Source organism: Pundamilia nyererei, unplaced genomic scaffold, assembly GCF_000239375.1.
Source record: "Pundamilia nyererei isolate P.nyererei 1_Seehausen unplaced genomic scaffold, PunNye1.0 scaffold00026, whole genome shotgun sequence".
NCBI classification, from domain to species: domain Eukaryota; kingdom Metazoa; phylum Chordata; class Actinopteri; order Cichliformes; family Cichlidae; genus Pundamilia; species Pundamilia nyererei.
The window spans coordinates 420160-445131 of record NW_005187427.1 but is presented as its reverse complement, the minus strand read 5'-3'; the positions used below and the strand labels follow the sequence as shown (position 1 = coordinate 445131).

General features: G+C 42.4%; 1 protein-coding gene across 10 annotated transcripts in view; it reads left to right on the top strand.

Moving 5' to 3' along the window:
• tcf7 (transcription factor 7) overlaps positions 1–24972 on the top strand; it is a 73140-nt gene that overhangs the window by 17845 nt on the left and 30323 nt on the right. For all 10 annotated transcript variants that reach the window (XM_005727719.2, XM_005727718.2, XM_005727717.2 and 7 more), the window contains exon 4: positions 24246–24372. In XM_005727719.2, coding sequence (XP_005727776.1) covers positions 24246–24372 — 127 coding nt within the window. The remainder of the gene's footprint in view (positions 1–24245; positions 24373–24972) is intronic.

The following is a 24972-nucleotide window of genomic DNA, read 5'->3' as shown; positions in this document are numbered from 1 at the left end:
CCCAAAACATTCCAGATTTTATCCCAAATATTCCTACGTGTCCTATCATCAGTTACTTTCCAGCACCTGATAAAGCTGTTTCCCACAATATGCCACCATGTTTGCCAAGCATGTTATAGTTTGAGTTTCTACAGTGAGGATGATGTTATGAACGGAGGTACAGGGACGCTGCATGTTGGACTAACAGCTTGTTCCTGTTTGAGCTCCTATGTTTTTGGCACTGTGTCCATCTGCTAATGTAATTTTAAAGCAAGAAAAAGGAGGAATTCCCTTTTCAACAAGTTTCCTCAAAAGGAGCTCGGTCATGCGTCAAATTGATTTCCTACCTTTGTTTGGCCCTGTTCACCAGAAAACGGGAGATACTCCCATCCCCACATTTACAGTCATGGGAACTTTTCATTTGGTCATTAGAAAGAAGAAGAAAAAAAACCCCAGGCTTTTAAGGAGTGCAGTACTCACGCACATGCACCGATGGACACGCGACGAGAGCATGTTTTTCCCCATCAGCAGGTGATGAGAGAGCAGAAATGACATGCAGAAAATGTCGATTGAAGTCATGATGCAATTATCGGAAGCGTGGCTTTGACGTAAAAAGGGGGGCGAAGAATAAAGAGGTGGATTTGAGGAAGAGGAAGAGGTGATTTGAGAGGGGAGGCATTAAAAACCAAACAAACAAACAAGAAGCCCCGCTAACGATAACGTTGATGTCATTGATACATTAATATGTTTCAGGAAGTAATGGAGCTCATAAAGCATTTTTATTCAGTGTTTTGTGCGTGTAGGTGTGAGAGAAGGTGTTGTGGTAAATCAGCTTGTGCGAACGTTTTTTGGGGCCAAACAAAAAACTAGAGCAACCGTGATATGCATTGCACTGTGGTTGATCTGTGTGTGAGCGTGGGTGTGTGCGATTGTGTAGGTGTTGTACATAGTACATGACATGTATGTGGGAAACACTGTATGCACACCAAGGACAGATGAAAGGGAAGAGGTGGGTGTGCAGGAAGTGAACAACAAAAGAAACACATCATCTGATTTATCAGATGGGTACAGTTTGGGTCGATCAGATGGAGGAAAAACATGGAGAAATTTGTACCAAGAGTGAAAGAAGTTGAAAGAGGGAGAGACTGATAGTGAGAGAGAATGAGAACAATGGAGGAAGAAGGTAACTGCAGTAGCGGAAGGGAGTTAGCAGTAAACAATGAGAAGCTGGAAACCGCGTTGTGCACCTGGTAGAAAAAAAAACCACAGGCTCAGTTGAAACAGACTCTGACACCTTACGAACACCTTTAACTGTTTCACCACCGCATTCAAGGAAAAGGAACATGAATCCACGGCTAGCTCGAATTCTGACAGTCAGTTTCTGCTTTCAGCAATAGGAAGTGGATCTCTTTGAAAAAGAAGCAAGCAAAGGGAGCAGAGGGGCTGCTGCAGCCAAAATGACTGTAGATTTCTTTTCCTGGCCTGTTCTCTGTTGTAGATGATATAATTTATTACATTAATATTTGGCTTTTATTCAACATAAGGTGGGAAATGGTGTCAGATCTGCCAGTGTTAGTAGTCCTTCCCTTGTCAAATGTTGTCCTTTAAAGAGATTCTTGATGTGCAGAATGATTAAATAGGGCCATTAGTAAATTAGTCCGCACCCCAAATTATTACTCTCAAATGACTGATGATATTCTGTATACATTAAAAAGATTACAATCACAAACCTTTATATGTAATAAAACATACATGCGTTCAGTGCTGTCGTTAGTCATACTGCAGTAAAAACAGGACGGCAACCTTCTTGCAACTAGGAGAAATCGGCAATGGCCTGGGATTGCACTGCATTCTTTGAATTTCCTAACTGGGTGCAAGTAGTTATGGCAACCAGAGGTTGAACGTGCAAAGCAAGACTCAAGACTGCAGTCACTATCAGAAAGATAGCGACTGCAGAAAGACACCGACAGGATCACCCTTGAAGTTTCTATAGATTTGAGGAAAGCACAGTATGAAAAACAACTTGCTGGGAAATTCAGCAGTTTAAAAAATAAATCAAAACCCCACAAAATTCTGTGAATGAAAAGATCTGAGCTAATCTGATGCGATTTGGCCAAATGAACTCACGATCGCTGACTCCTCCACCCATCACCACCGTCTTCTCGCTGCAGATGTCACGCTGTCATTTTTTATTTCATTCAGAGGGAAGAGAAGAGGACAGACTCTATTCTGACAGTCAGTCAGACAAACAGTCTCCATCAGTGATGTTTTTATGGTCCCCTTGCCGAATCATCCCCCAGACAGAAGCAGATTTACAGCAGGCACAGGCGCAGTCAACCCACTGTCAGGACCCAGAGGACTTGTTGGCTCCCCTACTGAGCTGCAAAGCGTGGCGACCTTCATCCCGTCTCGATTCTCTGTCTCGCATTCATTCTTTTTTACCCTTCGCCTCTCTTCTGCGCCCCGTCTGCGCTATAATTTGTTTTCTGTTTTTATTTTAAAACGGGCCTAGGGTCTTAATGCCTCCAATTAAAGACAGCCATAACTCTGACACTGTCTCAAACAAGCAGCGCAGCTTGAGTGCCATCCAGGCTCCAGTTGATCCCCCGCAGAGGCACATTAATCCCAGAGCAGCTGAGGGAATACTGGTTTCAATTAAGCATCCATTAGCTAAACATCAAGTCAGTGGTATGCTGTTTTGATTAGAGGAAGCAAGAGAAGAGGACTGTTGATTTTTATTTTTCTCATTTTTTCTGCCCTTTTTTTTAAATGAGAGAATGTCCCCAAATGTCCCCGGAGGAACCCTGCTGACAGTTAGAGTTAAAGAGTTACACTCCAGAAAACAAAAACAGGACCCAAGAAAAATAACAACTTTATTGATCATTAATGCAGAACTGGATGACCTTTAGGACGAGCGATTGTTCTATTTATTAATAGTATTAAAACAAGCTATGAGCAGATTTTCTGGTTAAGATGCGTTTCCCTTCGTTTTCTTTTTTCACTGGTGGAAATATTCTGTTTGGTTAAGGTGAGAGGGGAGTGGTTAGAGTGTCATTTGTGTCCACACACAGCTCTTTTAATGCAATTTGTCAGGGATGCAGTACATGTTATTAAAGCAAGACTTCCACCTTCAACTTCTCCTACTTCCTACTTGTTTGTAGCAGTTCTATCCACTGTTTTACGGCACTGATTCATAACATATTAATGGCAAAATGCAATCCTTCATTTATTTTACTCAAATGATGCTTCTGCTGTTGATCTGTAGGGTTTAAAAAAATCCAAGAACCTCTTTGGTGCCTGCAAGGCCGGCCAAATTAATGCGAGGTGCTGTTGCATAAAACATAACCTGGATATTACATTCAGAAGTTTCTGCTTATGGCAACAGAAACAGTATTACCAAGCGTAGTAGAGCTAAACAGCGCATGTAGATATTATTTGTGGCTCTGCAAGGCACAAGTGTTTTCTCATTTGCAATAAAACTGTACTGAGGGCAAAATTTTACTGTTTTGGCAATACAAATCTTCTCTGTGTCACTCTGTGTGTTTGTGTGTGTGTGTCCAAGTGCATTTTGTGTCTTTGTATTTGCGTGTGCACACCCGTGTTTCTTGTGTACAGTTGAGCGAGGTTAAGCCTAGTGTGGTTTACCATGGAAAATAAAGGCCTCGAGTCTCATTGTCACCTGAACACACACACACACACACACACACACACACACACACACACACACACACACACACACACACACGGCTCCTCCTTAACCCTGTGCTGTTGTTAAGTTGTTGGTGGAAAATTTTAAGGGTTCGCTTGCTCAACTGCATCTCCTTCTTTCCTATTTCCACCTTAAATGGAGATGATTTTGCTGTCTGCAAAAGCATCTGAACCTGCAGTGGAAACTGTAACAGAAACAGCAAAAAAAGATAAGTACAAACAAAACGTTGGTTTAAAAAAAAAAAAAGAAAGAAAGAAAAGAGGATGTGGTTTAGCTTTGTTGATACAAAGAAATCGCCATTCCAGCGTGAACCAGCATTGAAGCTTTCTAAAGGGAGGCATTAAAAATGAAACAGGAATTTCCGCATGTACTTTCCTAAAGTCTTCATCGGACAGGAGTTTTGTTTTGTTTTTTTTAAGCCGTTATCAGTCGGGCAGCAAAGGTGGAAAAACTAAATCACTCCATCACCTGTCATCATGGAAAACAATACCATGTTTAAAGTCACATTTTCCAGGTGTTGCATTAAACAGCAGAGCAGAGCAGAATTCTTGGAAACTGCGAATCTTTGTTGCACGAGATGAAATTATCCTAAGATATGTTGGCTCTGGATGAGGTGCTTCCTCGCGAGCCAGTCGCGGAAAGCAAAATCAGAAGAATCACGGAGTTTGATCAGTGGGAGTAATTGGTTGAAAGCCCGTTCGAAAACAGCGGCGTTGCATGCAGTAGCTGGAGGGAGGGAAGCGGTCCAGGACGAGAGCAGCGATCGCTGGTTTGGCCTCGGTCGCGCTGCTTGGCTTTTTGCTCGCCCGACTTGTTTTGCTTGGACTGACATTAAACAAGTGAGGGAGTGAGAGAGATAGGATGGGGGCTTTAAGACTGAGAAGCAGATAAGTACTGTGTACTGCAGACATCATGAGGGTAACAAAGATGTCGAGATGAGAATCAGATAAATGATGTTTTACTTGTAAATTTTGTACTTTTGCTGGAAGCTTTGCCTCAGATTCTTGATTCCTGCTCTTTGGAATCATCTCACCAACTTCTAATAAAAACACCAACTCACTAACCAGTTGCACATTTGACTAAGAAAGCTAAGTAGCCTTACTAATCATCTGAGACTGCCCTGCGACGGAGACTGTCGGCTCCATCGAGGGCAGTCCAAGCCTGAAGGCGAAGCGAGCCATAAGGGCTGCTCATGGTTAGCCGCTTGGCTCGGGTGGACCCGCGCTGAGAGAGGAGAGGCCCGGGAACAATTATGGCTTAGTAGGAGTAACAGAGCTGAGCCAGGCAGCTGCTGGTTGCTCTCTGAATATGCAGTGAGCATTCGCATGTGTGTGCGAGCGCGCGCTTGTGTGTGTATGTTCAGGCGGCGTCAAGAGGGAGCGATGCTCTCATACGCAACCGCATATTTACATTACAAATCACGGCTAAACAATTCAGCCGACCACAGACGCAAACATTAGACGTTTTTATAGAGAAGATGGATAGATCAGAATGATAGAGGGACGGGCAGAAGAATGCACGAACGAGAGCACGAAAACAAGAAGGAATGAATGGATGAGTGACAAGAATAAATTGGTTAAATGGTTGAAAGACCATTATAGTCGCATACCAGTCATCGATTTTCTGTCATAAAAGAAGCAAAAAAGAGAGATTTTCTGTGGCAGAGGAGCAAAAAAAAAAAAAAAAAAGAATAAATAAATAAATCCATCTGATAAAGTCCGTGAGGCCTGGTCTGGTCTTGAGATGAGCTGTTCCAGTTGTTGTTGATTTAAAGAATCAAACCGTACCTAATTTTTTTCTCTTTTTAAAGAGAAGAGGGCAAGTTGTTTAAAAATGACGACCCCCTCGAGGCAGAGACATGACCTTTGGTGAACGATGTCACTTTGGTTAACACTTGTATGCTTGTTTACTTTGTTAAACAGACAGAATGAAGTTGGATAGATGAAGACGCTGTAAACTCTTTCACACATGCTGCTGTTGTGAGCTGGCACTGAATGAATATATTTAAATTTAGTGAAGCAGATCAAATATCAAAGACTTCAGCAATCCCGACTATCCAAGTCAGTGGTTTTGGTCCCACATGACATTATGGTTACGGACAGATTGGACAGTCATAGCTGGAAGTGACATACTTATCAGCGTCGTGAAGTTCGATGCACTTTACCCCACACTGCTGCTGCTTTTGTTCCCACCACAGCTGTGGAAGAAGCCTTAAAGAAATCGTACAAACTCCTGAGGTGGAAAATTGCAGGAGTGTCTGACACAGAAACTCTTCTGCGACCTCAGTTCCCACATGACACCCACAAGGAAAGTCTTTTCTTCATCTTTTTTTAACTTAAAGGTGTACAGAGGGAAGTCATGCGTGAGGAGTACAAGAAGAAGAAGTCGAAAAAAATAAGTGCAGAAGTGCGCAGATGACCGAAGTTGATTGAAAGGCAGAGTCCCTAAGTAGAGCCAGCTATTTTATTTTTGGGGGTGATAATTACACACTGCTGGTAAGTTACCATGTTATTTGTACATATGATCGATAGCAGAATATCAACCCTAGCCCCGTAAGCCAGCCGGGTAGCTTTTGGCAGGCGCTCTGCAAAACACAGGCGTGCCATGCCCTCTCCAGGGACCCTAACACAAACACACAACGATACGTGCACATCGACTTATAAAACACGTTCCCAAACAGATGGAAAGTAATAACACGATACGCATAAATACATGCGAGCGTGCACATGTGGTGCAAACACATAAATACATGGACACGGTAGGGCAGAGAGAGAGCATTGTGCCACAGAGATGGCACGCGGTGACAGACGGCCTCTGTGTTGTTGCCGCACAGCGAGGCCCCGCGGGCCCGTGCATGCAGCTCTGTGGTCGAAACGCACCAGCGCTGGCTCTCGCAGGGTTTTGGACGAGCTCCACATGTGGTCAGCTGGATGGTAGCGCCCTCGCTTCGCTCTACCAACAAATACAGAGGACTCCTGCTGAGCGGGGCTGTGTCGAAATCCTCGACACTGTTTTTTTTTCTTCTTTTTTGGTCCAAACCGAGAGCGAACCCTTTTCTTTTTCTCCTTGGAGTCTTGTGTATGTTAAAAACATCAGATCTAAATGGTTTGACTTCAAAAGAAGACTGCTGATGATTTGTGAGATGACTTTTTTTTCTGCATTCAAATATACTGATGTGGGAAAACGATAGTCTCATTGCTTTGATTTGATATGGTAAATGTCACTGTCTCAGATAAAATGTCATGCTTAGACTGAGTTACGTGATGCCGGTAAAGGCTCAAAATGAGGTAAAATCCAGAGTGTGGTGCTCATAGTTCACACGCACGGTTTGCGTGGTGATACAAAACAAACCGTCTTTAACCTCATTTACGAACTGATTTTAAGTTCAGGCTGTTTTATCAAGGATAAACTAAGAATAGTCGCATTTGCATAAACACTATCTATGATTCTACAATTTCCAAAGTCAGTAAATGATCTCTCAACCCATCTCTTAAAAGGGCTCCGACCACCTCAGGTTAAGAAAGTCTAGTTAAAAAAGAAGAAGAAGAGAAAAAAAAAACCCAGTCTGCTTGGTTGGACCTGGTGGGGAGTGCATCTCTTCTCTCGCGCACCTCTTTGAGATCCTGGAGATAAAAGCAGCTGGCGCAACATCAAATCAATAGGCCATCAATGGTAACATCTCCTGAAGATTAAAGAGAAACTCACTCAGAGGCAGAGAGGGAAGGTAGGGTGCTAATATAGTACAAGACCCGGCCAATGGAAAGAGATTTAATTGATGTGTAGAAGAGGGATGGATGAAAAGGGTGGGAGCTGACGATGTTGTAATGGTGTGCGTGCATGCGTGTGCGCCGAGCTTCCTTTGGTCAGCTGTTTCCATTAGTAGGAGTCTGTTTGTCTACATGTTTGCCACTATAACACCGCGATTATTCATCTATCTTTTTAGGCCTGCATTTAGCACAATGCTTATTTGTACCTATGTGCATTAACATCTGTATCCTCTTGTCTGTTTACATTTTTCCCCCAATCTCTTTGTAATTTTGGGTGTTTTTCTCCCCATCTTTTGGCCTCCTAGCTTTTCATTACGCTGTTTATCTCCTCATCAGATTCTCTGCTCAATCCATTAAAAAGCATGTGGGTCTATAAAAATATATATAATGTCATTTGTTTGTTGGCCACACATTAATTTCAGTTATATATTCCAGGATTGTGATTTCTATAATTTGGTCTCGTATATTGGAGTTCTACCACTACTACTCATCTCTACTCATCTCTCCTGGTTGTATAAGGGAAATAGTGTTAATATATCTCCAGTCTGATGCTTTTTGTAATGCAAAAATAAGGAGACCTCATCTGTGATGCTGATTAGTTATCCTTGATTCGTCTCCACTCTTACCAGAGCCTTCTGTCCAAACCTAAAAACCTATGAAACTGTGTTCGCATCCCTTCAGAGCCACTTGTCACAGCCACTGGCGCTCTTTGGACTCCCCCCAGAAAAAAAAATCTAAATGAGAGCAGCATGTGGAGCAGGGGGGGAGTACAGTTAGGAAATGTTAAAGGCATTCAAAAATATTCTTTCATAGCATGGAGACCACAGGATGGGGCCTGAGCTGAGCTGGGCTGTGTGGTTGCAGGCCAGGGTTTGTATGCTCTCTATCTGAAGCCACATCAGAGCCCTGAGCCATGTGTAATGTAATCTGGATGGGTAGAGGAGGGTTCCCCCTTGGATTCAGAAGAACCGCCGCTGAGGTGCAGCGCAGGGACCGGCGGTCGGTGATGTAAGATGGCACTTGGCGACAAACTATTATGGCTGCGGGTATGGTTACTATGAAACGGGCTGTTTTCTGCTCCCATTACGGTCACTGTGCATCTGTTTCTGTGTTACTGCTTTGCTTGCTTCTTTTTGTTTTTGCTAATTTTTTTTTGCCTCTAATAATATCTATTGTGTCTTCTGTTTCTGATGAGCTTTTTAAATTTCTCATCATATACCTGGATGGATATTAGTGTCTAAAATCAGCCTCTAAACTTAAACGCAACACATCTGATGAGAAATGTTGGGAACTGGCTACAAACACGCTACCAAATGTCACAGTGCGGGATGTCGACGGTCTTTTCAGCTCGTTTTTTATGCAGATTGTTGTATCAGCAGCACAGATGGCCTCCTCAGGATTCCCAACCTCGACAGTGCTCAGCAAGCTCCTGTAGATTGCGTTCCTCTCCTTTTCTGTCTTTTCCCGCTCTGTCCATCTTTCCTCCATCCTTTCTTCGTCTTTGCTGCTCTCTCCGTCTCTTGTTTCATCTCTCCCTCTCTCTCGGGTCCTTTGGCGTTCCCTCTGCTTACTCAAAGTCTCGAGCAAACAAACAAGCAGCGGGTGGCTCGCGTCTCCTATCTATAATTCAAGCCAGTCAAACTACAGCGAGGATGTTCGCCAGACACATGAAGTACATCTCTCAGCATCATAGAGAGAGAAAAAAGGAATATGTTTTACCGTCATGGCTTGGACTCAACACACAGGGAATATCCCATCATCCAGCCGGGAGATTAAAATCATGTTTATAGCATTTCTGCTTTTAGTTGATCTGAACCACCACAGGGAAAGGCAGAGATGATATAACAGTATTGATATTATGCGATCAAATTTGTGAAGCCAACATATTAACAGGTCTTCTCGCAGAAATCAGATTTCCTGTCTTTACTAACCGAATTAAATCACAATGAAAATGTTCCAGCAGTCGCGCGTTGCGTAGTTGCAGCGCTAAAGGGATACGAGAGGATATTCGCTCTTTCTGTTTTTTCTCTCTTTTCACTTCAGACTTTTGCTCAGGGACACTGATGCAGCTGTGTAACAGTAACTGACTGCAGACGTTATCCATGCTACAGAAAAGCATCAAATCCCCCCCAGAGACCAAGCCAAACCACTTGTGGTAACAACAACTTATAACGATAAATGAGTCGAGAGGAAAACCAAAGCTGTTTTTCCAGGTGTTTGGATGAAACTCCAGAGTATAGTTTTCAACTTGAAACCGTTCTCTTCTCCTGAAAGCAGTCTTGTAACATTCAGTTGTTTTGTTTTATTTTTATTTTTTGAAAAGCACAACTTTAATGCCCTGGTTGAAGCAGTAAAGTGAGAGCTCTGTAAATTTCTTTAGATTTAAACTTCTGCCTGTTTGGACAGGTCACATGCTACCAGAGCTCTCAGGTAATATACATATATATATTTATTTATTTAGATTTGCAGTTTATGAACACAAAATCGGTTCGATTTAACCTTTTTTTCCATCAGACTGAGTTGATCTAAAAAAAACCCCCAAACAATTAAATTGCCTTTCACCTTTTCAAAGATTCTCTTTCCTTGCGCTTCCTGATTAAACTTCCTAGATTGATTTCTTCTAATCTTCTCATTTCTCAGAAATAAGGAGACTCGGGTAACAAATTAGTAATCTTTAAAATTTTAATATTTTTTTTGATGATGTAGAGAAAGTGTAAGGAAAGTGAGAAAGAGAGAGATTTTTATAAGCGGCAAAATTTATTCTGGGAATTGATGCCATCACCGTGCCAACCTACCCCATAATACTTCTTATAAATAAAAAAAGTTTTTTGTTTTTAAAAAAAAAAAGAAGCTAACAGTCAGTTCTAACAGTTAATATTTAATGAAATGAGTCATGCAATTAGTCAGTGATCAAAATGAGTCATCTTTGGATACAAAAAGCTGCTTTAGAGAGTCATTTCGCCACCCAGAAAATTCATGCTTTTTTTTCCCCTGACGCCTCATATTGACAAATCAAAACTGTTGCAGTGGATGAAAGAGGAAGCTAAGTACGTCTTATTATTGTTTTTTGGTTTTTATTTTGGGTGAACTTACCCTTTAATGACTAAACTTCGCATTATTCTGTCTGTGGAATCGAAACAAGTGGCACGGCAGATCTCAGATTAGGTGGCGGAGACTTGTTGCAACCTGCGGTGGAAGCGGTGTTATGGTTACCATGGCTACGGCACTCCTCCTGCGTTTTCTGGCTGCTCTGTAGTGAGCAGAAAGAGAGGGGTGGAGGGGGGCTAGCTCAGCAGGTGGGCCTGAGAGGGGAAGAGGGGGTACAGTAGAGAGGGAGAGCAGAGCAGGTTAAGTTGCTGGGAGCTGGGTGGGGTTGGGGGTAGGAGGCGGGTGGGACATCCAGAGGAATCACTCCAGCCGCTGGGGTAAAAGGAATTAATCAGACAGCATAAATTAGAACATGAAAGGAGCGAGGGAGAGACAGAGTCACATTCACCCCTCCCTCTACACTTCCATCCATCTACTTTTCACTCCATCCTGTCATTTCCGTGCTTTTCCTGCATCCGTCACATCCACCCATGTCTTCTTTTTGTCTCTCTAAATGAACTGAATGATCATATGAACTGTTTCAGCAGTTTTTTAAGCAATAACCAGCTCACTAACTCATTCCAGTCTTTCTGCTACCAATACAGATACTTTTTTTAACGATCCCCTCCTAATGTCCCGAAGCACATGTCATTGAAACACGCACATTAACTCAGTGATCAGCTGTCCTTAAATGGGACACGAGCAGCATGTGATTCAGGTAACGAATCACTTTAAGGACCCAGATGATTGTTTTATTACATTATTTTCCTTTTTTTCCCCTGTAAAATCTTTTTTTTTTTTGGTAGAAACGCAGCAGGGGACTGTCGCACAGATTCAAAAGTCAAATGAAATGATGGCTCAAGCAGCCTTTCAGAAGGAATTTCAGTGTCGAGCCATTGTCAGGGACCCTTTGCCCCCCCTTCCCTTTGTTGAATGCATGTCAGCATGCACTGAGACTTCTGCGAAACCCTTTCAAACTGTTTAGTATCTGAGTTTCCACACTGGTTACCGCTGATGAAAAGCCTGTTTTCAAAACTGTTTGTTGCAGCAACTGTAATCTTTGGTGAAAGATGGCTCTTTAAGTGCTCCTCAGTCAGACTGCTTGATCTCTAAGAAGACAATGAAAAGAACGCGCGTTGATTGGACAGCAGCCTCGGGGCTTGGGCTCGCTCCTGATGTCATCTGTTTGTGAGTCACCTCTTCCAATCAGTGTACATGTCTGCTGGTTTGTGTGCTGTTTGGCTGGGTTTGGGTTTATTTTTTCTCCCCCTCACCACCTAAATTGTCTTGTAGTGACAATCGAACAAACGGGGCACTTTATGTTTTTTGTGACTGTAAGAAGTCTACAGCAAAGTTGAAATAACGAACAGATAAATCATCTGTACCTTTGTTTTGAATCTTCAGCTTTCAAGAATTTTCTTATCTACTGATAAATAAAATATCACTTTTGGCATGCAAGTCACCGTACAGCGACAAGTTACAGTTCATTTATAATAAAAAGCTGCCTGCTGATGTGTGAGAGTCAACCGTATTTATAGGCCAGTTCAAATAAAGTTGTTTTATGTAACTCTATGCAAGTGTTGCAGGGGGTTTTCACTTCTTTAAATGATCATGTTAGCTGCTTCTTTAGCTGTTTTTAGCTCAGCACTTATGAGATATGATAAGAAACCAATCTTCTCGTCTAGCTGGTAGCATGAAAGCCAGAAGCGTATGGTCGTGGAAATAATCTGTTTCAAGTTTATTTCCATGAACAGGCAGGCAAAGCTGCAATGATTCATTAGGTGATTAAAAAGAAAATATATCTAAAGCTGTATGAATAATCAGTTAACGGTGTTTGATATTTTGTTATTCTTGAAAACTTGATTTTTGAGGTTTCCAATGGTTTAGATAAATACCTTCCCGTAATACATATTATGACATATAGCAAAATGAATTTGCTATAATATATTTTGTGCCATTTGTTAAGTAGAAGAAGCTTTCAAAAGAAAATGATTGAGTTCTGTTTTTGAAATAAAATGTCACGAGTGTTTTTCATTGTAAATTGTTTAATCTTTGCAGATGATTGGAATAATTATTAGTGACATCCTTAGTTGTAATAATTTTCTTTTCTTTAAAAAAAAAACCTTGACCTTGTAGAACTCCAATAAATAGACATTTGGTTTGTTCTATCAAACAACACATCTATACAACAAAGAGTGAGCAACTAAAAGGAAAACAAAAAAAATCAGCCTTTTTTTCATTAAATGTTCAAATTCAACAATATAAGAAAGTAATGCCACTAAGAAAAACTTTTTCTGGTTCTGGTCAGTGTTTTACTTTGTGTTTTCACAGCAATAAAAAGGTAAATATATTATACAAATCAAATGTAAATTTGTGCAAAAACTTCTCACTTTTCAAAAAAGTAGATATCCCTTCATATTTGCCAAATCACCCATAGAGCGCAAGTGTGCATGTAAGTAAAAATAAATATTTCTGTTTGGGTTTGGGGGATGTTAAGGCCATTCAGCGCGCTCTGCCCGCCGGTTATTTCTTTTGCGTGGCCTTCAATATGTCCCATAACACAAACGCCACAGGGATGAGATGATTTCGATAGAAACATCAAAGCAGCAGATCAGACAGAAAGCACCGTACATGTGAAGCAAACCGGTGACCCGGAGGGCAGAAAGCATGTAAGCTGATTGAGTCGCCCGCTTCCCCAAAAACTTCACTCAAAAGCAGTTGGCTTATATGTAGAGTCAGCCATGTATGACCCCCTCGTCAACGCCCCGACGCCACAAACACAGACACAACACATGAAAGTTGCGTGTGCTGGAAGGGAAGCGTCTTATATATATTGAAGTGCATTTCAGGAAAAAAGGTGTATGTTTGTGTGTTATTTAAGTCTTTAAATTACACAATTGTGTTCATTTCCAGCTACTAGCGTAGCTTTGCATGATTCAAAGTTCAAAATAATCCCTATTTATCCTATATTTGCCTTTGTTGTACCCTCTCACTTTGTAAGGGATTTGACTCCCCCTTAATTGTAAGCAGCTTTAATTGTGATTGGCTGTCCCTCACAAACTTGACGGGGGGTGGGGGGACATCGCACAGATATAAGAGAAGGCTAAACATTTAGAGCATTGTAAAGCCTGATCTTTGACTTTCTATATGTTGACCACATCCAGCATTTTAAGTGAATTTGTGTAGTGTGTGCCAGGGATTAGATTATGACAACTTTAATAGCTTTTAAATAGATTCTCATTGGCTGGCATATATGGTGAGCACTCTCTGCACAGAAGTTGGCAAGGAAAGCAGTGTTTTAAAGTCTTTTTCTTGCAGAAACTGGTTACTGGTCAGCAGTGTTAGAGCTGTAAGCTGTTTCTCCAATTAACAGATCGGACATTAAAGACATAAAAAGTTCACAAAGTGGAATAAAATGTCCAGAGCTGATAGCAGGACATTTTATTTTCAAGTGGCAATGCGTGATGCGTAACATTAGAAAATTGTAGGTGAGACAAAAAACAAACTGAAATCACCATTTTCCCCCTTCATATGTCAAAAGACATTCTGAGGAGTGTTTTGTAGCTTTAAACTTAAGTAGTTGAGTTAGGAGTTCATTACGAGGTAGGCCATCCAAATGCACTTTACTTTAAGCCCACCCATCACTTAAACCAATAAGTGTCACCACTGCGCTTACTTGAGCTCCCAGCAGTGTAGCCGTCAAGAGCGAAACGCGCCGAACAGCCGGTTTTCAAGTAGTGACATACAGAGATTTCTCGATTCGCTGGAGCGATGTTTCGATTGATAATTACAAGATTTAGTAAATCTTTTCTTGAAACCAAAAAAGGGAATTAGTGAGAAAGAATCAGAGTAATTGAGAGAGCCGCTGAATCTCTCTTCATCTAGAAAGGAGGGGCGGGGGGAAGTGTTTTCACTATGACCTGTGAGAGTCTTTTAATGTGGTATTGGGTGGCCATATTTGTGTAATAAATAGATACTGGCACAAAGGAAGCGCGTCACTGCAGGGGTTTTTTTCATGTGTGGCGGCATTTCCCATTTGGGCACATGGTCTGGTATTTAGGCTGAGTGAAAGCTGTGCTCTGCAGCCATAGAGGAAAGGTTTCACAATGAGTGAGCGACAGACTCGCTCAGTCATCTCAGCAGGGGGGGACGGGACCACATAAACCTGCAGACGGGGATCAGTATCACACTTTGGGGATCTTTGAGAAGAAGAAAAAAATCATAAAAAAATAAAGATCTCAAGTCTCAACCAGTACAGTAGGTAGAAGATTCTCCAAAAGGTCACTTTCTTGGCTTTGTTTACATCTTGATGAGTGGGTTAAAAAAAAAAGTCCATCACCAAAGCCACTAGATAAATCAGGTCAGATAAACACATCGAAGTTACAGATCGGGAACAATCCCGTCTGGCTTGGCTGACAGTAAATGCAAACAAAGACTCCTTTTCTGACAATGCTCTTATCAAACCGCTACATTTTTTTGCTTCTGCTAACAGGCTCCCACAAGACGGACAAACAGGGCTGCGGCCTGAAGTAGTCGCAGTATGTATTGTTCGAGTGAACCAAAACCCTGGAGGAAGTGCGTGTCAAAGAGGATTTATGCCTTGCGTGGTCGCCTCATTTCCTGCCGACTCCGTGTGTCAATATTTTTGTTGCAAACTATCGCCGGGATGTCACAAACAACTCGTTGATTGCGGAACGCTCTGATCGAAATAAACAAGTACACCATTAATTAGCTCTCTGTAGGACCAATCATTAGAGGTAATTTGTGCTGTGAAACTGCCGCCGCAGTCTGAAGGAGAAAGTTGCCCGCTTGTCTGTCTCCGTCCACTCATTAAGGGAGTGATAACTCATCTCTAAATGCCATCACAGCAGTCGAATTTCATTTTGCACCCTGTCATATCCAGGGCCCGGAGCCAACTGCAGCAGAACGCTGCCTCACTGCGATGCTACAGCGCATCTCCCTACACGTCCCATCTCGGCTGCTTGGCAAGCTTAGGCAGTGCTACAGCCTCAACCACTAGTACTGCTGCCGCCGTCACTTATTCTCCTCCTAGGGCCGCTGACGAACAAAAGAAATGAACAAAACTTTGCTTGTGGGAAGGTCGTCAGTCTTAAACATACGACGTGAATCAAAAAAAGGACGTTCAACAGGAGCAAATATGGGCGAAGATTAGACAAATATTAGAGGTCCTATTATTATGTATAAATATTAGGAGTGTAAGTGGTAGCAGTGGTAGAAGTGGAAGGAAAGGTTGTAGTTAGGGGGACCTGATGGGGAATAGGATAAAAAATAGTAATAGTTATTATTTTTATCATTTGTATTTTTAAATATCTGAAATGAATAATTAGTTTGCATGCTTCTTATGTAGCTCTTTTCATTTTTAAGTGCTTTTTTAATACAATGTGTCTCATTCACATTTTTCTACATCTAAGGCGTTTCTATCTCACATTCACACACACTCCAGTGAATGCATCAGGAGCTGCGGGTGCAACATCCTGCCTCAGGATACTTTGGCATGCAGACTGGAGCACCAACCTTTCAATTAGTAGATGATCTGCTGTACCTCTTGAGCCATAGCCATCCAGTCTCTGCAAAATAGGAAAAAAATACCGTAAAGAGCAAAAGAAGGGACTAAAAGGTTCTAAAAATTGGGCTCTAAATGGTATATAGTCAAATCTGCAGACAGGGGGAAAAAAGGAAATAGAAGGTTGGGGGATGTGTACTGCTGCTGAAGTTGAGACTAGCTCAGAATGTGAGAAAACAGCAGAAAAACATAAAAGATCATATGCATCTTTTCCGTCTCTTCATATTTGGATTAATACTAATGCAAAACCCAGAAGAAAACGCGTTTTGTTTCTTGCTCTTCGATCCTCCTTTACAACCGGAAAAGCAGCCCTCATGTTTCAAATCAAGCTCCCATCCTGACACTGAAATCATCGTTTTCATTTATTTTTACATTTAGCTTTAAAATTTAATATGCATAGTAATACATATGGACACACATGCGTACAAATATTTCTGTCTGCTGCCTACTGATTCATCCTGGCCACAGCCCAGATGTTCCAGCGGTGTGTGGCAGCAGTGGACGACAGTGTGTGTGTGTGTGTGTGTACTTGCATGCACTCCACTAGGCGTGTCCATGCTTACATGCATTCATGCATGTATACGAGTATTGATGTGTGTGTGTGTGTGTGTGTGCTCATATGTGTGTGTAATTGGGGAGTGGGCGGGCTTGTTGTGGTGTTGGTGGGGGGTGTTTGGTCCTTTTTTAAACATAGCTGCGTTGTTATGGTTGCCTAGGCTTTGATGTTGCCCAAACCTCCTACTAAGAGGTTCTCATTTTCGGCTCCTGACTCGGGAGAAGGCAATGACTTCCAGATTGGGGGGACCTACAGAGTGCTCGCTACTCAGGATTGACTGCTGGGGTGGGAAGGGTTTTTAGGGGGGGTCAAGAAGGGCAGAGGAGGGTGGCTCGATGGCAGAGGAGAGGGTGCGACAACTGTGCTCCGTAAATGTACTGTGCAGAGCAGATAGAGAAAAGGTACTGACATCAGGTCTGCACGTGATGCTCGCTGAAACACTTGCTGGCAATAAACTGTTTGCAGACTTGTTTTCAAAAAGTAAATAAATAAGTGATCCGGGAGGCATTATATTTAATAATGCGCTGCATGTAACTGTACTGTGTGGAAGGCAGGATTGTCTGCTTGGCTCGAGCAACGACGGAAGAGAGTTGTCAAAACCTGCTGAAGTATTTGATACCGCAAGGAGATTGAATGCGTAAATCAAATGTTAAATATTCTGGAAGCTAAAAACGTGTGTATGTGTGCATCCTCTCTTGTAGATTTGTGTAAATTTCAGTCTCCGTGCAGAAAGTAAGACTTTCTAGCGGTTCGTCAAAATTCTGTCAGCCGTTTCTTTTGCAGAAACACATTAATCATAATCGTGTGCTCAAACACACACAGGCCAGTTTCAGAATTGTTATACATTTCGTATAGCTGCGTGCGTTTTCATGCACGTACATTAATCTCATCTGACAATCAAGTCTGATCTAGGGCAGGACTTTCCATGGGATCAAACAAACACAAATTCTCTGGTCTCTAGTGAGGCACTGCCACCTCATGTTCCCTCTTTCTCATTTTTTTTTCTGTCTCTTTTTTTCTGTAGTGCTTCTCTGTTTTGCACTTGCTCTCTGCATGCAGGTGTGGGGAATTTTACCGCGCCTTTACGCTCAGGTTTTTTTTTAATCTCCCCCCCTGCTCCTGTTCACCCATAAACCCAAAGTCATTCGCGTAGTGAGAGCGTGTCTGTGCGTCTGGTGCGTGTTATGCTTGAGACGGTCGACCCTGCCCTCTGACCTCTCTGTGCAAAGCTATGTGTCTTTGAAAGTTGGAAAAAAATTCAAATGCACTGCTTAATCAGTGTGAAATGATCATAGGTAACAAAACCTCGGTGTGTTGCTTCTGCATCAAACTGCTGGAGACGGCTTTAGCTTCCACGCAGCATAAATAATCCCGGCTTCTCCTCCAGTTTATTCTCTCATAGCCGGATCGTTCCAAACTAAAACCTCGGTTCTTCAATTTTCACTTTCCTTTTGCTCCATCCAGAGCGACAATGACCCAAATTAAAATGACAAAGGCTTGATTAGTATCAGTATTCCTTAGCCTTCAAGAATTTAGTGGTCATAAACCACAGAAAGTGGAAATGACACTGTAGCATAATATAAAACCGACTGTGGATATAAAGTTTGTCAGTTGTCAGATTTGTATCTGTATCTAGTCAGTAAAATCTCAACTCATTTGATAGCATCATAAGAAAGCTTCTGCACAACAGTTTGATTGCAGCCACTTGAAAGGATCGCATCAGCTCTACTGTCCATACCTTCTATTTAATCATTTATACCTTCTTTTTTCAAATTTCCGCTATGCCAGGGCAAAGGGTGACGGTGAAAGAAAGAGTGAATGAACGTTTTGAAAGTGCAATCTCCATGAAATGTGAGATTAAAGACATTAAATTTAAAAGCACTCTCGAGTGAGAGGAGGCTTTAATTTCCGCTGCAAATATAAAGAGACGGAGCTACTTAGTGTGTCATCCGAAAACTAAAGAATACATTAAAGGAGGGTTTTTTTCCCCACTATAAGATCTTCTGAATCAAGGTGTGTGTGTGTGTCTGTGCGTTTCTTTGCACACGTGTGTATGCGAGATGCTTCCGTGTGCGAGGGTCAAGGTGGAGGGCCGTCATTACAAACAAGTGATGTCTGAGATCCCATTAACTCTTGTATTCAGCCGCAGATTTCTGTTCAAATAGAGAGGAGATAAAAGGCAGCAACAATATGCTGATAATTCAAAGGCCTTTCAAGTGAAATGAGACTACAGAGACACTGAGGACCACGTTCACGATTTCCTGACGCACTTAAAAAGGTGGTGCTGTCTAATTGTAATTTTTTAAAGTAATCGCCTCTTTGAAGTATTTAAATCTTTGATGTAATCAACAAATAGGAGCTTTATTATTCAGCGCAGCCGTTCTCGCTGGGGTTCGACACCGAGTTTGTTTTCGTGCACGGCCGGTCGATTGATGTAGTTCACCCGGTTTAACCAGAGCTCCGCCGCTGCAGCAGGAACTCGTGTTTCGTGAGACGTGCGCCAAAACGCATCCCGGCATAGTGCCACGGTTACAGGTGGCTCTTGAAACCACAGTAAGAGATTCCTTTTGAGCGTCCTCACACTAAACTGCAGGTTTACCTGCATGTCTCTTTTTAAAAGTAGTGAGTTTAGAAGCGTCGCTGCACACCACAACAAACTCCCATCAGCAGTGAATGCAGATTAAATCAGCAGAATAGGGGATATGAATGCACAGAGACATAAATGTATGCACAGCTATGCATTTTTAGGTGCACCCACCTGGTCAGTCACCGCAGAAAGAGGGCGTGGCTGACATTGTTTCCCGGCAACACAGATTCTGGGTATCTGATAAGACCACAGACTGGCCTTGAGTTATGATCAGCACTTTCTATAGGCGAAAGGGCCCATATGCATGTTATTATCCTATTAAAGAAATAAACTCAGGGTTCAGTTGGCCTCAGTTAACTCCCCCCCCCCCTTCCCTCTTGTATTTAATATTGATCTGTACCATAAATTTATAACGCTTGGATGTATCTCAGTCTGAAGTGGTGGGTAACTCAACTGTTGCAAATTAAAGGGTGAATGAACTTTTCCCTCATCTGTTTGTCTGCGCATGCACCGACACATGTGTGTCTACTTCTTTTTTTTTCTTTCTCCAATTTACCAAAAACATAGCTGCAGGTTTACAGTCTCAGAGATGTCTTTTGCGTGTGTGTGTCCCACACATGCATGTACACGCTTGTCTGTTTCAGCAAAGGTAATTATGTGTAAGTTATGTGTGCGTGCGGGGGGTTTTTTTTTTTTTTTTTTTTTTTTTTAAACACAGAGGGGTTGATAATTATGGGTTAAATGAGTGCTCTCAGTCAGCCTCCCTGAGTGTGTGTAAAAAAAGGAAGGCACAGCGAAAGCCACTTCAAGGCCGGCTAATTACCCCAAGGAAGAGAGGAAACATAAATGGACGATTTTGCGGCTATAATGTTACAGCAAAACGGCTAAATCAACCTCAGCACGTGAAACAGAGCCACAGCTACTTTTGAAGGCTCCTAGCAGCCCTGAGCACATGTGCGTATGTGTGCGTGCGCGTGTGTGCATTTTCGCCCCATATGCGAAGGATCTGCCGAGAAGCAGAAGATGTGCGTATGTGTCTGTACGCAAACTGTATGTGAGTGTGATTTGTGTGCAGAAAAGTCACACTTGCTGAGTACTGATGTTATTTAACCTCTGCGTTTCTGTCCCAGGCGGTCTTTTTTCTGTAACGTGAAGAATCATGTAGAGTTTTGTTGGTGCTCATGAACATTCATTGCCTTACTTGTGGTTTTGACTCCTATTACAGGAAAAGTTTTTTTTTTAATGTCATGCAACCTTTTTACCAGCTATACCAGTTCTGAAACTTTTTCTAGTTTTCCCCCAACCAAAGGCCTCATCTAACCCTACAGTTCATATCAACCCTTGTGAATAAAAAGGACCCAAATTCAATTTTAGTGAAGAGAGAGAGAAGAAAAAAAAATCAGCATGCTATCTTTGCAAACTCTTGTTTATTTTCCCTGCATAAATCACATTCATTCGACACAGCGCTCCATGTTTTTCCACTAGGTCATCCAGGCAGTAGTTTTACACCCGGTGCAGTTTGAGAACCTCCGCCGGTGCCAGTTGCATCGTTTGGGGATTTTCCCTGCAAAATGTCAGTGATACTGCTGAATGTGAAGAAAAAATGCAAAAATAAATTGCTTCCTTTTCCTTGGATAGAGTTGTGTGTCGCTCATAAAACGGTGTTGATAACAAGAGACGATTTATGCAAATCAACCACATCAATAACTTCACAGAGAGGCGACATCGAAGAACATTGATCATCTTATTTGAATGCAAAGTTCTGCTGGGAAACCTTGACGTTCAACTGACATGTGGACTCATCATTGTCATTGAAGAAAAGCATTGCCTTACAGCAGAGGGCTTTGTTTAGCTCGACAGGGCGCCCTGCTGCTTCACAAAGCACATTTTTGCAATTTTCTTGGCTGGTTCGTTGTAAGATCTATGACAACGCAGCTTTTCTTCAATGCAAAATATTATTTTCTAAATCAAAAAATTACAGTTTTTTCCAAATTGCAGAAAGTTACCGCTCCCATCTCTCAATGAAACATCTGAAAATAAACACCGAACAAAAGGAACTGCATCAGATTTACAGAACAAAACAAATCTCAGGTACTTACATTGTATTCCAGTATATTTATAACATAACAATCTAATGGGACATTGACCCTTTTCACTTTTTTTGGTCATCTCCATAATTTCCTCATAACTGCTTCAATCCATTGCTCATACCGAGGCTGCTGGCTTGTGGCTGCCTCACAGTACTGAATAGTTTTAGCTTTAGCTAAAGAGGTCGAGGGTGATTTAAGTGTCTGATTAGATTTGTTGTTACAAATAATTTGCGTGGTGGTTCCCCCTGTGGTTTACTTTGGCGAACTTTGCTGTGAGTGAACTTTCTTCGCTCACAGTGAGGAGTTTCCACGCTAATGACATGTGAGCGTGTGACCGTGAGCACACACGTGACTACTTCTCTGCACCGCAGTGCGCGTGTTGCAGACCGGCAAACGGACATAAGGGAGTCTGACCAGCACAGGCCGAGAGTAGCAGGAAAGGACAGAAAGCAAAAAGTTTTGACTCAGCCGTCAGACGCCTCAAATCACGATCTCTTTTAACAACCGGAGGTTTCGCCACAGTGCAACCCTCAGCACAGTCCAGATCTATCCGGTAGTTGGCTGGGGTTTGTAACAGTGTGGCTGATTGGTGTTTCTGGGAATGAAAACGCCATCAAAGCAGCAGAAGGGTCATTAAAAGACAGACGTTTGAGAAAGTCTGACCCCAGTGAGTCATAAGAAGTAGAATGCCTTAATGGATATTTTTAGCATTTAGAAAATGTGGAAAAGAACACAAATTAATAATTTAACTTACATGTGGCCTGCCACATTAAACTAAAAAAACAATTGCTTGCCAGAAGCAATTTTTTGTATCCGCGTCTGTCTGTTTTGTTTCAGAGTTACTTTCTTGTTCCCATAAATGTGAGTTTCCCATCTCTAACTTGAAAGGGCCAATGCAGTCACCTCGTTTGAGCTGATGCAGTGTTAATGTCCAACCTTCACAAGACCAGCTGTGCAGACTTCTGTGTTTTCACACATCCATCCTGAGCTGGCGAACTGCAGACAGTCCCCTTTCCGTCTTCGACCCCACGTGATTAACCACATGACATGCAAACCAGCAAGGCGATGCAGCTCCCCTGCCCATTTTCATTGATAAAATACTGGTCTGCCGGGTCATAACCTTAAAACCTACTCAGTGTTTAACGCCTGCTGATTTCATTCTCTTGCCTTTGTTCTCGGCCTCTAAGGTGATGAAAGAGGCTTTTTGTACAATCCTTAAACCACGAGGTTTGTCCTCCGTCTCACTGTTTCTTCAGATCATTATGAATGCAGGTCATATTATCACCACATTTCACCTTCCTACTATGCTACCTGCTCCCCTGCGCTTCTTCCCACCCACCACCACCATCACCAGCCCCATCCTCACACCTCCCCTTCGGCTCTTGAGAACAGAAGCAGCCAGTTTTGTTTTCACGGCATTAAAAAGCGGTGTAGCAGTTTGATCTGAGCTCCGCTGCCGGTCGTGCAGCATACACATGAGGGTCCGTTTCCACACATGTGTGTGCACACGCGTGTGGTCAGTGCGAGTCTTTAAGATGCTGATTGATCGGAAAGGAGCGGTTTAAAGTGTGTGTAAATGTGCAGTGTAGCAGTGTGGAAGCTCTGCCTTTAAGTGATAAGGTGCTCGCTTTGTAACTCAGTGGGGGGTCTAGCGAGCAGCAGCAGATCTGGCCTTCTGCACTGCTGATCTTACACACTTCACACACATGCACGCTTATGCAAATAAATCTCAGTGTCCAAAATAAAATCGCTTGGAAAACTTCTCTCTCTTTTTTTTTTTTAATGTTCGTGCCGAGGAAAATTAGCGCCTCTGCAGAGCCTCACATTTACACACATCCACCTGCTCGCAAACACACTGATACTCACACCGAACGGCACTATTTAAACTTCCCAAGAAAACAAGACCAGTCCACACAGGGCCTGCTTCAAATAAATGCAGTGAAATTCTGTCCAAGGCTGGCCGCTTAGCTGCTTCCAACTTTGCAAACCGCTGTGACATATCGTATGTCAGCTAGCATGCTGCGAGCATTAGTAATAACTGGATTTCACGTAAGTTATTGAAAGCCATTTGTAAACAGAGACATGAAAGCAAACAAGCTCACACGCAGCCTCACTTGATCATCAAAGACTTATCGATCAAATAGTCCTCCTCCTGCACCTCCTCCTCCGCCTCCCCGCTCCACTGAAAACCAGTGTGAGCGAAGTATGGCCCATCTGTTTTGTTCCAAACCGTGTTTAAAATGTCCAGCTTTCTTCCTTTTCTTTCAGCCTTGGATGAAGTATAAGTGCACGCAAATCCCCCCCAAAATTCGGAGACACTTAACATTTGCATCTTCTTCCATCAGTGAATTATTTAAGAGGAGAACGCAGATTTTTTTTTAAATAATTCTTTTCATGTCTGGTTGCATCTTGTTATTTCTTTTGTAAGCAAATGAACGAAAGGAAAACTCGTGTAATTGCAAAGCTCTTTGATCGTGCTCAGCAGCGTTGGGCCGAACGGCTGATTCTGAATCTTAAAATCTCAAAATGCAGTTTGCAGACATTATTTGTAATTGGAATAATATAGATTCTGTGATCAAATTAAGATACGTCTGGTTTTCCTGACTTGATTCCAGACAACTTGATTAGCCAAACTTAAACAAATACTTTTGGGGTTTTTTTCCCTTTTCAATTGGTGTATCTTAGATTGTATCATCCTGGGTCTCTTTTATGTCTGTCACATGCAAAAGTCTTTATTTTTGCTTGGAAAATGTGAATTGTGCAAAATGTTCTAACATAAGGCAAATGCAGTTTTTTGTACTTCTCAGGCTTCTTGAAGGATATTCAAAGCTCTTTTTTTATCTGAATTAATTTGTGTTGTTGTTGTTGTTGTCGTCTCATCAACAGTCTAACAAAGTCTCGGTGGTACAGCAGTCTCACGGGATGCACCCGCTGACCTCCCTCCTGCCCTACAGCAACGATCACTTCAGCCCGAGTTCTCCTCACCTGCCCACAGACATGAGCCAGAAGACAGGTGAGAGCACACGTACACACCTAGTATAGAAACATTGTGCACATACTGTTAGTGGAGGCTTGCACATGCAGACGCAGCTAAACAGGCGAAGTTTTGGAGCTCAGTTAGATTTAAAAAGTCTCTCTACACAAGTGCAAGTAAACACAGACGTTCCTGGGACATCTGCCGAATAGTCGCTGAAACCTCGGTCCGCATACACACTGTTTGTGCTGTTGACACATCATTTGTCACATCTGTGCAGATGCACCACACACACGTTTGTCACTTCACCAGAAGCACACACGAGAAATGTAATATTACAAATTTAATGCAGTAATATTTTTGCGCACTCCCTCTTTCATATGCACGCACACGGTATTTCTTTTTTGGCTCCCCCACCTCGCCTGGAACATGGACACACATAGAAAGACACAGGCACGCACTCCGTGTGTGAAGTGGCAGCATCAGCTCCGTCAGCCTGTGGCGGTCTCATGGCTTCTCTGAAGTGGCCTGCTCTTCTGAAGGGACAGCCAGCCACACACACACACACACACACACACACACACACACACACACACACACACACACACACACACACACACACACACACACACACACACA